At 53.5% G+C, this 13,680-nt stretch overlaps 1 protein-coding gene across 4 annotated transcripts in view; it reads left to right on the plus strand.

Annotated features, from left to right (window-relative positions):
- The first annotated feature begins 4,038 nt into the window (after positions 1-4,038).
- Positions 4,039-13,680, plus strand: part of LOC122366160 (polypyrimidine tract-binding protein 2-like) — a 48,468-nt gene continuing 38,826 nt past the window's right edge. For all 4 annotated transcript variants that reach the window (XM_043338059.1, XM_043338060.1, XM_043338062.1 and 1 more), the window contains exons 1-2: positions 4,039-4,271; positions 5,343-5,480. In XM_043338059.1, the coding sequence (XP_043193994.1) occupies positions 4,203-4,271; positions 5,343-5,480 (207 nt within the window). In that variant the 5' untranslated portion in view covers positions 4,039-4,202. The remainder of the gene's footprint in view (positions 4,272-5,342; positions 5,481-13,680) is intronic.

Raw genomic sequence — 13,680 nt, forward strand, 5'->3', positions numbered from 1 at the left:
TCGACTGAACATATATAAGGCGTTTCATCGCTCTAGCAGCCTCTTTCAAAAGTTAGTCGCAAAAAAACTGTTAGATACCATTCGTGACCTGAGATGACCTCAGGGGCATAAAACAGGGGTCAGGGTGCCGTTTTCATGTTCAGTGTGTCAAAGTTTGTAATTTAGTTTTGAGAGTGTTTAGAATGACTTTCGTCCGAAAAAACACGGTTTTGATTTTCTCCATTGACTTATAATACCTAGAGAGGTCGCAAAATTGTCCCGACTTAGGTCACCGATATGAAAATTCCGAATTTGTACATACTGTTGCACTTATCAATTGCTGAAAGCTTCAAAGCCGATCCGTCACTTGGTTGTAGCTATGGCATAGGTACGTACTTGAAACATTTTATGATGTGTTTTGAGGTGGGTCACTTGTAGCGACCTGGTGACCTGACCTGAAGGACCTGGTCTGAAATTTTCACAAAATGTATAACATTGATAGATGATAAGGTGCCGCGTTTTCAGATATCCGCGAAAAACCGCAGGGGGTGGGGGGTGTTCAAAAACCTCCCCCCCCTCCCAGCAGGGCGCGGGTTAACACACTTTGACCATTTGCCCCAGTAGTCAAAATTCCTTAGCCGAGGCCCTGATTTACATCTTGCTGTCATGGCAAGATGCACAATTCAATTTTAGGCAGGCATTGAAAATTTGACGTTAATGGGTAAGATATCTGCGAAAAACAAGGGGTTGGCGAAATTCGCCCCCCCCCCCCCCCCGCTTGCACTGTGCGTTGGTTGGCACGGTCCTGTCCCTTTTCATAAGGTTCAGGTGGCATCCTTCACCAATATTTTTGGCGCTCCTACACCCATGCCCATGACTGAAACCCCACAGTCTGCTGTGGACTGTACTGCTGTGGACTGTACTAGGTATGAGGGTGATTACTGGGCCGCAATCCACTAAGGAATTTAAATCATGGTTGACTACTCCGATGCCACGAAGAAGGCTGGTAGCATGGGCGGCGCCACCGGGGGGGACGGGGGGGACAGGTCCCCCGCTATCGAAAGTTAGGGGGGTACAGTACCCCCCTATCGGCGAGGGCCGTTCAATAGTTGATAATAATGCATTATAGAGCTATCCGTCGCATTTAATGCATCGTTGGTTAATCAAGGCAGGTTCTGAATAAAGATTGCTGTTGGGATGCATCGCAGGGGGTCCTGGCCATCTGCAAAAGGTGTGGAGCTGTGATGCCTGTAGTTAGGTATAAGGTGATCGGCAGGGCCTCGGAGATCGTGCCCCCTCTTTGGGGCGCCAGGCAGGGTTATTACTTATAACCTCCCCACCCCATTGCCAGACCCCATTGCCGAGAAAACCAAGTTCACTGAAATTCCATAGATTTCCGTTACCATATGAAAATTTTCCATTCCTAATTAGTCAAATTCAAGCATGGCAGTTCTACCACAGGAACCATTTGAAATCTATGCCATTAACCCCAGCACTTGTGGGGAGAAGTGTTCGGATAGATCACAGGCAGGACCAAAAAAGCACGCAGTAGCCCAAGACCTTATAATTGGATATAGCATCGACTCCCTCTCGTCAAGGGGTTCGATAGCACTCGTTTTTTTCTGCAAAACTAAGTTCGGTCGGCGGGTCTAATCGAGCCCCCCATCCCTCCCCTTCTCACGTCAGCGGCTGTGAAAATGCCATTACCAGCTGTTGAAACATGGCAGTTGCTTTTGCATGAGTGCACGAAAGGGTTTTAGGTTCGTGATACGTGAAAGGTTCTACATGAAAATTGAGATACACCAGCTTATCAAATTGTGCTCACTGTGGTGCGCTCGGATTTACCTTGACTATTATAGTCTTTGAATTCTGGGGTGAAACAGACCAGTCAAGAAACCTGTTCCATAAGGAGAGCCACTAATGCTAAAGAGATGTGGGATGAGGTTTCCAGAGACCTTCATTACCTCCCAAAGGGAGGTAATGAAGGTCTCTGGATTTTGCCGAGCTATCGTAATAGCGCCTGCTGTAGTTACGATTGGAGGGTGAATATGAGAACGATGCAGGTCGTGCCAGCTCGAGCATGACGAGCACAATGGTGCCGACATCACAGCTCTACTGCCATTTTTGACGAAGTTAATCAACAAGCACCGGAATCCTACCCTGGGGCATTTCACCTGCAGAGGTCGCCGGACCTGAGACCCTTTCACTCAATTTTTTTCAACGGTGCATGCGCTCGTTTTTCCCGCGAAGCTCTTGGCAAGTAAAATCCATCAGAAAGTGTGATCAAATAACGGCTGGTGACCTTCCATGACCTAGCATGGCCTTTTGAGTGACCACCGATGACATGACCACTGCACTGACGGCTAGCCATTAGCTGCACCCTGCCCTTTACATATGGATCAGGTGGTGATGTCATGATTCTGAAATTATATTACAGTTTTGGCGCACTTGTCAGAGCAGAAGACATTCCCACTTTTTCTCCACCATGACTATATGATGGTGAAGCCCTGAAGCTGACCAGACGTAAGATCGAAAATTTGAAAGTACGAAACGTAAGAATAGCTGGCACTGCTACTCATACCTAAGCAATTCGCAGTTTGTAGGAAACCAGCTTTGAGTTGGCAAGACTGCAAATTTTGATTTAGAGGCAAGGATGCTTGAAAAGGTGATCGATCTTAATTGTCCTAGGATAAGTTTGGAAACGGGATGCACCATTCGATGTGTTTTGGGCCTTGCCAAGTTTCGCGGCGTTACGTGCCTCGTTTTTTTTTTTTTTGCATACACAATCAGTATCTACTTTTGGGATTTTCGATTTTCGGTCCCCGTCCCCCCCTATCGAAAACCCGTGGCGCCGCCCCTGGCTGGTAGAAGTAAGGCATTTTGACGTGCAGTCGTTGCTTGTCACTGTGGCCGAATGCCTTCCTGCCGTGGCTGGTGGCGGTGCAGTCCGGCCGGCGGGCGGCGCTCTCAGCCGTTTGTCACCGTCCCAGGCAGCAGTTGTGAGGAGGGAGGTAGGGGAGGCACGGGTGACCGTCACGTGTCGATGGCCGGACCATGACTGTGACCGTGACGGCGCCGCGCGGCAGCCGCGGTGAGAGGAAACAGCTGTTACGCGCCGGCTGACGCGCCGCGACGGTGTACCGCCTACCAACTGTGCCACTTCAGCCACCACTTGAGTCCACTCCCTCAGCACAAGTGCCTGGCTGTGCAGCTATTCAGATTATTTCAAGTTCACATATTCAACCATACGGAACACCCCGAGTTTGTAATTCGGTGACCCTTCAGCTCCCTCGGTCGGCCAGCCTCGATCGGGTAGGGCCGGGCGCCCACCTGGCGCTCGATGGCCGGCTCTCAGGCTCCCAGCTCCACAGACGGTGAACGGTCGGACCCGGCTCGGACCGCGCCGGCCCGCCGACGGTGATTTGTGGCCGGCCAAACTCTGGGAGTGGCGCTGGAAGACTGAGAGGAATGCGAAACGACCGGCCGAGCTTCGTGCTTCTTCGTAATACCGTTCCGCAGCCAGCGAGCCTGAAACGAACAGCTAAACCCTAAAACAATCGGAAAGGCAGAATGCAGATACTGATCGTATAATGGAGGTGTTTATTTTTCGCACAGGAAGTGAGGCTGCGAATGTTTGAAGTGTCAGCACTTTTTAAATCATCGATCAAGCCCACAGGGATGGTGTCGATCAGATGCTCTATGCGGGTTATGAATAGTGGCTGACGTCAAATGCGGGCTACAGTTGCCGAAGACCTCACTCGTGGTAGGTATACCTAGCTGTGTCAAAATGAGGTCTCTGTCGATGGTGCGAATATGGTCTCGGTGCTTGTTTGGTCCTAGACTTTCTCGTTAGCTTCGTTGGATATCCTCGCACAATCTGTATAGCCTGTCAGCTCACCGGCCCTCGATGGTCCCTGTTTCCCAGTCCCTCCACCTACCTCCCCTGTTCCTCGGCCGTCTCCACGCCCATGAGCCGCGGTGTCAACGGCCGGGCGGCTCGGTGCGGCGGCCGCCAGACGGCTCTGCCGGCAGCCGGCCCGTCCGTCCGCTGGCCTTGACATTGGCTTAGCGGGCCGGCCGGCTGACGTGGCGGCGGCGGCGGCGGCGGCGGCCGGCAGTCGTCGCCGCGCAGTCCGACCGTGAGCCCGCCGCAGCCGCCGCCGCCGCCCGGTCTCCCTTCTCTCTCTCCTCTCTCCCTCTGTCGCCTCTCCCTCTGTCTCGTCATGCATCTGAACAATATGGAGGTGGACACGACAGCCGCCGCCGCCGCCGCCGCCGCCCCGTCCAGCCCGGTGAGTGAGCAGTGCTCGACGCTCCTGTGAGAGGAGCGGCCCTGGTGCCGGCAGGACGAGCTGTTTATGGGACTCGGCACGGTGATGTGCTGTGTATCTCTGCACCCTCCCGGATCCTGCCCCCCCCCCGCACCCGACCGGGCTGTTCACAAGGCCAACGGCGTGAGTCACCGCCCCCTCCCACCTCCGGCCCTCCCTGGAGCTGGATGTGGAGCCAGCGCGGTGTCGGCCCGTCCGTCCGCTTGTCTCGTACTGCCTGCCGATTCGTCGGTCGCAGGGCCAGTCTACGTCTGTGCTACACCGGTTTACGCCGGCAGGACGGTTTGTCCGTTATGGCTTATGGGGGTGTGTCTTATCCATTGTACCGCCACGGATCATTCGAATGAAGTAGAGTCGAGGTCAGGCTCACCGTTTTGGCTCCTTTCTCGGGGCTTTATTGATTGTTCATGCTCGATGAATGTGCATCATAACTAATGGTGCAATAGTTGCCAATCCACCAACCGTGCCATTCGTTCCCTGCTTCATTAGCCCATGGTGCCCATCGGCCGGCCGTCTCACATCCACCGGCCATGCCGTCCGTTCCACAGTCCCCAGTCCACCTCAGTAGTCCCAGTCCACACCCACGGTCGGCGCCGGTACGTCCGCTGCAGTGGCCGGCCCGGCGCCGAGTCATGTCCCGCCGCCACCTGCACGGTCCCCGGTCCGGCTCACGGCGAGTTTTACCACGTAAAACAGTGCATGACTTTCTTGCCCATGAACTCGGCAATGTTTTCTCGTTCAAATGACCACAGTTTCCTATCGAGTCGCACGTTCGACTTTCGCCAGCGCTCCCACGTGATACATTCAGAGCCACACTGCAGGCCCTGCTCGAACTGTGCGACAGGGGCTTACCGATGCCAACGGCAACACTATATCTACTTACCGAGACTGATTTGTATCCCCAGCTATTTACGGATACCTTTGGTTGTGCCTATTGACCAACGATGGCCAAAGCAATTCGCTACTGGTTACAGAAGCTGTTGCTATTCGCCCTAGTTAATTGTTCACCAACGTATTCATGTCTCCTTTCAGGTGAAGCTGGATAACAAGCCTAGCCGTGTGGTGCACATCCGAAATATACCGAACGAGGTCAGCGAGACCGAGGTCATCCACCTGGGAATCCCCTTCGGCAAGGTCACCAACGTGCTCGTCCTCAAGGGCAAGAACCAGGTAGGTGGCAACCGCCGTCCGGACGGTGGGTCGGCGCTCCTGGCGCGGCGCGCCGGCTGCGCGACAGATGCGGCGCGTCTCGGACAGATGCGGCGCGTCACGCTCGACTCGTCTGGCGCTGACGGCTGGCGCGCCGGAAGGAGGGAGGGGAGGGACCGGGAGCGGACGAGAGGCGGCCGGAGAGGGCCGGGCGGCGCGCTGGGGCGGTCACACCAGAGTAGAGCCGCCTGGCCCGGGACAGCCGAGATCGGCGCCCGATTTGGTGGCTCAGGGTGTGGCTCACATCGGCCCGATGAGCGGCGAGCGCTGATTGTCTTCGTCTTGGACCGTCACAGGAAAATTGAATTTCCGGTGGTTGTTTGCTGTGGTGCAAATGGGAGGGAAAAGGAAAAGGCTGGGCTGAATTTATTCCTCCGATGCATATATGTAACTTATATCCGAAACGGAACCGATGCTCAGTAAAAATGTAAAGTGTGGCGATTAGCGTTTTACAATACACAGCGCCTGCTGTTACTGATCGGTTCAGGGGCCGCCGGGGCGCAGACCAGCCGCCGGAGCGCCAGCCGCCGCCCGGACGATGGAACGCCGAGCTACGACCTCAAAAGTGGCGCCGGCTGTCCCATTTAAGGCCCGGCGAACGGCGGCCGCGGCTCTGGCGGCCCGATGAACTGGTCCGCTTTACGTTCCGCTTTACAGCCCTTCTGGGAGCGACAGACGCAAACGGTGTCGGCCAATTCCGCTGTTTGTTTTTATGCCAAAACTGGGCCCATTCCGAGCCGGGGCTCTCCAGTGGCGCGGCTCGTTCTGTCCCCAGGACGGCAGTAACGGCGCGGTGCGGCTGTAACGGCGCCCGGCGACAGTACTGGCGCAGCGCGCCGCTGATTGTCGTATGTCGACGCATCCCGACAATATCGGCGCGGTGGTCGTTTCGAGACTCCAGATGCGAGACCCTCTGTCTTCATCTCCAGTCGAACCGAGAGAATGGCAGATGTCAAATTTATCGCCGCGGGGGCACGGAGGAGGCCGGACGGAAAACAGGCAGTGGACGGCCGAGCCAGAAAACAGGGCCCACCGACCGGCAGATGGACGGAGAAACGCCGAGCGGGATGGCCGGCGAACAGAATTTGTAGCAGTCAATTCCTGAAAATGAGGCCCAGAGAGAAAAATTCAAGCAGAGAATTTACAATCGCATTGTCAATTCTCTCCTCAGTGTCATCCTCCTTTCATATCTTGTCCTTCTTGCTCAACCCTCTGCTTCTCTCTGGCTAGGCCCCACCCGCCTCTGGCTGCTCCTTCCGGCCGGGCAGCCCAAGGCTATATAAACCAGGTAGAACGTTCCCGACGAAAAAGTGGTGACAAGCGATAATTAGTAGCCGCGACCCTCACTTGTTCAAAACTATATCCGCAAGCAGCATTTACAGGCTAGCGGAAATCAACCAATCGGCGTTCGGCAATACTCGACGCTGATTGGCCCGATGCTCGTGACGAAATTGCGGGGGACTGTAGCTATTCCCCTATGGCGTTTAATAGACTTACGGCTTTTGAAGGGGATTTATACCAGTTTTTGTTGGGTTTGAGGCCATTTTTGAGCTTGGATATTCTTTCTGTGACTTTTGACTGTGTAATAACGACATTTAATCATGACATTCTATATACTACCGGTGTCACATCGGCCAAAAAGACCGTAAGTACATGGGATAGACGGACCACTGCTGATGGGGCCACACATGTCGGCGTGTGGTCATCGGAGGTCCGTGAGGGTTCGACATAGACCCTTCATGGGTCGGTATAGGCCCGGTGGGTCCAGTGTGCAAGCCTATCGGGGGCCGGTGCTGACCCAACAGGGCCCAGTGGCATATAATGTAAGGCTGTCTAGGCCGACGTTGAGGGCTCATGGGGGCCATATAGGACCAATAGGGACCACATCAGTCAATCAGGGGCCATTTAGGCCAATAAAGGCACTTCAGGGGACTTGAAAAGGTCATTCAAGAGCTGTGGTGGGCCCATGAGGGGACGGCATTGGTCCAGCAGGTGCAGTCAGGGGATGTGCCCGATGTTGTACGGGTATCTCAGTGGCCCATTTGGGCATATCAGTGACCAATTTGGACCCAGCAGAGGGCTTTGTAGACCTATCAGGGGCTGGTGATGGTTCATCAGGGGCCAGCGTTAGTCCATCGGGGCACGGCATATGCCCATCAGAGGTAATTGCGAGCCCACGCTGAACAATGATGGCCCTTCAACGGCCCCTAATGGATCTACATTGACCCATGGGCCATGATGTGTCATGTATGCCCCTATGACAGGCCTACTCAGACCCCTGATGGACATTCCCGGCCTCTGATGACCCTATACTGAATGCTAAAGGGGCTCTAAGTTTCTCCAATAACCCTTCGTCAACCCATTATTACCATACGCTGGCACTAGGGGCCCCACATCAGCCGCAGGGCAGTCCGTGCCATGACAGCATGTCTTTTCGGCCGATATTACATCGGTAATATTTATTAAAATCATGATTTTATGGTGTCATTATATAGCTAACAGTCATAAGAAATATATTTCAACTCGAAAACAGCTCCAAACAGCATATAATTTTAAAGAAACTCCTCCGAAATCCAAAAGCCTATTCGGGTCCATAGAGAATAACTGCGGTCCCCCGCAATTTCGTCACGAGCGTCGGACCAATCAGCGTCGAGTACTGCCGAGCGCTGATTGGTGAATTTTCCGCTAGCGTGTAAGTACTGCTCGCGGAACAAGAGTTCGTCGACAATCCTCCACAAACGTCTGTCACCATTTTTCGTAATGCTAAACAGCCGGAGCGTACCCCCCTGGGGCAGCCCTGGGGCGGCGAGTCTGGTTCCATGGCCAGCCCCCGGGTTTGTTCATTCAACAGACATGTCTGGTCACATAGCGACTGGTCTGGTCAGTACAGCGACCGACATCGACCGTCAGCATCCCGATACACTGCTGGCATCGGAGCGGAGCCAGAGGCGCATCAAAGAAACACATCTATCGGTACTGAGAAGTGGGACAGCCGTCGGACTATAATTTTGTGTTTGGATCTGAAGTCAAAAGAAGATATGTTTTTGGGCCAACTGCGTCGCCCAACTGAAGCTAGTTATATTTGAATGACGACTGGTGTGAGATAAGTTTGCTTCTCTTTGTTTATTCGTAGTCCAATGCGTCCAAAGATAACCATTTCTTGCTGCGCTTTTCGTTGCGTTTCTACTGTTCCCTTCCTTCATCAATTCGAATATCTCATTCATTGGACTACGCTGGCCATCTTGTATGCATGAAAAATGTAACCGTTTCAATAAAATGACAAACTTATCCGGAAAGCTGCATTTCGGATTTTGCTTTAGCTACATTGCACTTAATACGTTTGGAGTGACTACAATGATACTTACAGAGGTAACGTCTCGGTATGACATTTTTTTTGTTTTTTGTTTTTTTTTCAATGAGATCAGCATTGACATGGCAGGCAGGGTAAATTGGATTCATCCTTGCTCCGTATCATTCGCCGTCCTTTGTCAGCGCGCCGTCCGTTTTCATCATCCGCCCATTCTGCCGGTCCTTTGTGTCCGCCGGGTTATTTCAGACGGCCAATCAAGTCTGACCGCCCCGCTCTGCAGCCAGCTACTGAGGTCAGCCGCCCGTCTGACATGATGAAAGCGTCCCTGTCGACCGGCATGGCACACGGCTCGTATCACCGCTCATATTAGCCGTCCGGGCGCAGGTGCCCGCCTAATTGGCCCTCCGCTGGCGGCGATACGGCCGTCCAATTTGGAATTAGCATGCGTATCACGGCGGCTGGACGGGCGCCGGACTGCAGCGGACGGCTGTGAGCTGCAGTGGGGTGACAGTCCAGTCCGGACCGGCGAGTCCGGCCCTCAGCTGTGACCGGTCAGAGAGAACTGGAGCTGAGCTTGGGATCAGCTCCTGGCCCTGGCAGTGTGAGTGTCGTCTCCTATACACACACCCACACACTCCTGAGCTGGTGGAGCATTGTCACAGGCCGCCGTTAGGAGGTGTAGTAGAGTGGTCAGACGGCGCGCCCGGGGATTGCGTGTCCAACACGCGGCGCCCGTCTGCCAGAGCGGCTGTTGGCACTGCCGGTCGCCGAGCTGGCGTCCGTGCACGCCGCGAACAGGTGGTTCGGCCGCCGGCCACGGCGCTACGGCCGGCCGTGCGCGGCCACGGCGTGACGTCACGGCGACCCGGCCAGGTATGTGACCGGTTGTTGGCTGGCCAGCGCCGCCACAGGTATGCCGCCGGCTCCGGCTTTGGCGGGCCGGCGACCGGAGCCGGAGCCGGCCGCGGATCGGCCGGTCCGGAGTAGGCGGGTGGTTTGGGCCGGGCCGGGCCGGGCCGGCGCGGCGGACCGGGTATGCACCGCACTCCATGACCGGCGGCTGGTGGGAGATGTCTGGAATATTCAGCCGTTTGTACGGGACAGTCGTGGGTAGATAAATCGAATATTCTTAGAGGTCAGCGTTCAATGCTGACGAAACAGCGCCTCCGGGTTTGGGTGGCCATACACGCTCAGCATGATATTCACTGGCCGTTTGATATGCAATGCATTTGTTTCTATTTGGCATGTTGACGTTCTGCCTACCGTTCAGCAGTCAGCGGCGATAGATTTACTTTTCGGCCAAATTCTGAAACTTTTGAAGGCTTGCCTATGTACATTGTACATTCGTCGACTAACCGTTTACAATGCTTAAAGGTAGTGTGCCAGCTTTCCTGGACCGTATGGAGTTAATGGCCCAGATAAGGAGAACCGGATTTTTAGAACTTATCCATACCTTCAAAACTCATGGAAACGTCTTAAATTCTTCAAATTTTGAGTACCCCAGTGCGAAATTCGCCCCGACGGGTTGTCGGTCGTACCCCAACCACATTTCACACCACTATGAACAATAAATGCACACACTGAAATCGCTATTACCGATATGCTCATCCAATCAAGTTTCGATAAACCCGTTCATCATCATCTCCTGCGGTTTCGAACACGCCTGTTAGGTGGCTTCTGATGCTCGTCGAGGTCGGAATTTCCAAATACGCGTGGTGCGTCGGGCCGCGCGCTCTGACTTCGGCCAAGAAAAATGCGTCAGCTGATCATTGTCATTTCTGCCACTTGCGTGTGGTGAAATGGGGTCATAACTTATAAGACGGCTTTTTCATATCAATTATTTTACATAAAATCATATTTCAAACCATAAATAATGTTCGACAGCCAAATAAAAGAAACAATACCAATACGGGCTTACATTTTAAGGCTCGACATTGTGTTGTCTACGATTAGACAGCTGATAACTCATTCCCGTACGTCGTATGGTCGTAACACTATAATGACCTTTGCTTATTGTCACAAGTGCGCCGCATTCGCGATTGTTGCCCGACGCCTGTTTGCAGGTGAGCCCACTACAGTTGTTATACATATCTAAAAACCGAAAAACTTTTAGGCGAAAAAGGCACTATTCCAGGCCCATTTTTGATTTTTTTTTTGCGATATTAGGTAAAAACAGAAGCTTCTTATCCTAGGAAAAATAAAATGGGAAATCTTTCAAAGGTGGCACACTACCTTTAAGGGTCACTCACTAAGCCTTCATTTATGACTGAAAATACCAAAGGCTCACATTACCATTTTATATTTGTTATTTAGCCAAAAGCCATAGATTAAAAATTCTTGCTTTGCTCAAACGGCATTATCATTAGTTATCCCGGCAGTTGCTGAGGTATTTCGCCACCCACCGTTTGCTGGGGGGGGGGGGGCGTTAAACGCCCCCAGCCGATAACTCGAGAACCAACAGGCGCAGCGAACCGCACGAGGCGGCAAACGAAAGAACGCGACGAGACGCTTCAGATGAGTACTTTAAAGTTGAATTTTGAGGTCACAGGTCAGGTCAAGGTCAGGTCAAACACTTGAAATCGGGTTTTCAGTAGCATGGACTTCAGGACTTCGCAATGGGCGCCTCTCGTCAAAAACTCTGTCAAAACGGTGCACAATCCATCATATAAGGCCTACAAGAGTGTCAGCTCCATGCAGGGGTCAGTCAAGCATAGGTCAGGGTCAAGGTCAGGTCAACCAGGCAGGCACATATCCCCGAAAATAAAAACTGATATTCGCAGCCTGTGACACATGTTTTATGGGTAATTTGGGGCGTAGAACACGATGGTGACATTCATTTTATCATATGTGTACGTGTTTGGCTAAAAAAGTTCAATTTAAGAAATTCATGTATCATGGTCGTGAAGCAGTCACGAGAAATTGCCAAGATTCAGTTCAAGATTTTGGAAAATGCGCAACGATAATCAATAATCGAAGATAGCCATTTGATTCTCCATGGTATTGGCAGTCTAATGGCGTTTACGGCATGTCTATATGTCTATTCTGTGATTTTATATGATTTTTTGAACATATGCCGTTTTTGGTCGAAAACTCAGAAATCATGACGTCACTAAAACCTCGATATCTCAAAAATTTTCCGACCGATTTTTTTTTGAAACTTTGTCACAATAAACTTCAATCAATTCCCTACAGGTACCCAAAATTTGGCGCGCCTGCGGCGCGCCGTTTTTATGCTATGGCCCGGCGAAAAAAGTGGGGGCGTTTAACGCCCCCCCCCCCCCCCAGCAACTCGCGGGTTAAACCCCAGCGTTTGTTTAAGAAATAATTACAATGGCCATAAACAGTGACCACCCCACATTTACCTTATAATGCAGGTTTGAGTAACATTGACGGCTCTATAAGGGCGGCTGAGCTGAGCGGACCTATTTGGTCGGGCGCCGCGCCGCGCTGTGGTCTCAGCGGCTCCCACATGGCGGCGGCCCGATTGATAAGGAAGTGACGACGGCACGGTCGGGGCCGCGGCTCCGGGCCGGCGCGCCGGCCGCGCGACCTGCAGTGACCCGAACAGAGTGCCTCTGTCGGCCCGGTGACCAGACCCCGTGAACATGGGACGGGGTCGGACACAAGTGTAAGTTTCGGATTCGAACGGGAGCTGCTGTCAAAAATGGCAAAAACGAGATGGACCTTTTCGAATATTTTTACCACGTCGCTGGCAAAAACCTGAATTTGAATGTCTAGCTTTGCATTATTCATGTTTTCATACCGTAAAACATGCCCAGAAATTACGGTTTCGCAGACTTCGGGCCTCGCAGTGAGTCAACACTTGAATAGAAATTCAATCAACTTGTTTTTGGCTCGACACTTTGTAAATACTCGGTGGAAAAACATGCGTGTTTTTGCAGCGACGTTTGGCGGGCCCTCGCCTATTCAGAAATGTGATTGCAAGGAAGCGGATTGATGCATTCGCGTGATCACACCACAACTCAAACTAAGTGGCCCCGTGGGCTTTAAAGGAAATATTTACGACCGTGGCTGTTTTCGGACGGCCTCAGGTAGGCTGCCGGCTGCGGCTGGGGCCGGGACTGGGACGGGTCACCTCCAGCGGGGGAGTCCGTTTGTCGCCTCAGTGGACGGATCTGCCAGAGAGGCGTCGTCCGCCGCGCAATGTTCCCAGAGTGGGCCACACAGTAAACGACGCGGGGCTGCCGCGTCGTACCCATTGAGTGGTCATTCACAGCGGCCATGCCCAATCAAATCACCAGAACGCGGATGTTCTGATCCAGCGCCGGCGGATGGCTGTCATCGCACCGCTCCCTGCGCTACTGCTCGTCACCTCTGCCGCTCCCTGCGCTACTGCTCGTCACCTCTGCCGCTCCCTGCGCCTCTGCTCGTCACCTCTGCCGCTCCCTGCGCTACTGCTCGTCACCTCTGCCGCTCCCTGCGCTACTGCTCGTCACCTCTGCCGCTCCCTGCGCTACTGCTCGTCACCTCTGCCGCTCCCTGCGCCTCTGCTCGTCACCTCTGCCGCTCCCTGCGCTACTGCTCGTCACCTCTGTCGCTCCCTGCGCTACTGCTCGTCACCTCTGCCGCTCCCTGCGCTACTGCTCGTCACCTCTGCCGCTCCCTGCGCCTCTGCTCGTCACTGCTTCCAGTCGCTGGGCCTCTGCTCGTCACTGCTGCCGCTCCCTGCACCTCTGCTCGTCACTTTTACCACACCCGGTGCCGGTTGTCGTGTATATCTCCCAGATCGCCATTCCTCCGATCCTGTGTTTCTGCGATACTCATGGCGACTTTGGCGTCTAGCGTGTCTCGATGGCCGCGGACGAGATCGAGAAGCAGCTCGCTTGGTTC

Source organism: Amphibalanus amphitrite, unplaced genomic scaffold, assembly GCF_019059575.1.
Source record: "Amphibalanus amphitrite isolate SeventyFive unplaced genomic scaffold, NRLGWU_Aamphi_draft 000788F_arrow, whole genome shotgun sequence".
Classification (NCBI taxonomy): domain Eukaryota; kingdom Metazoa; phylum Arthropoda; class Thecostraca; order Balanomorpha; family Balanidae; genus Amphibalanus; species Amphibalanus amphitrite.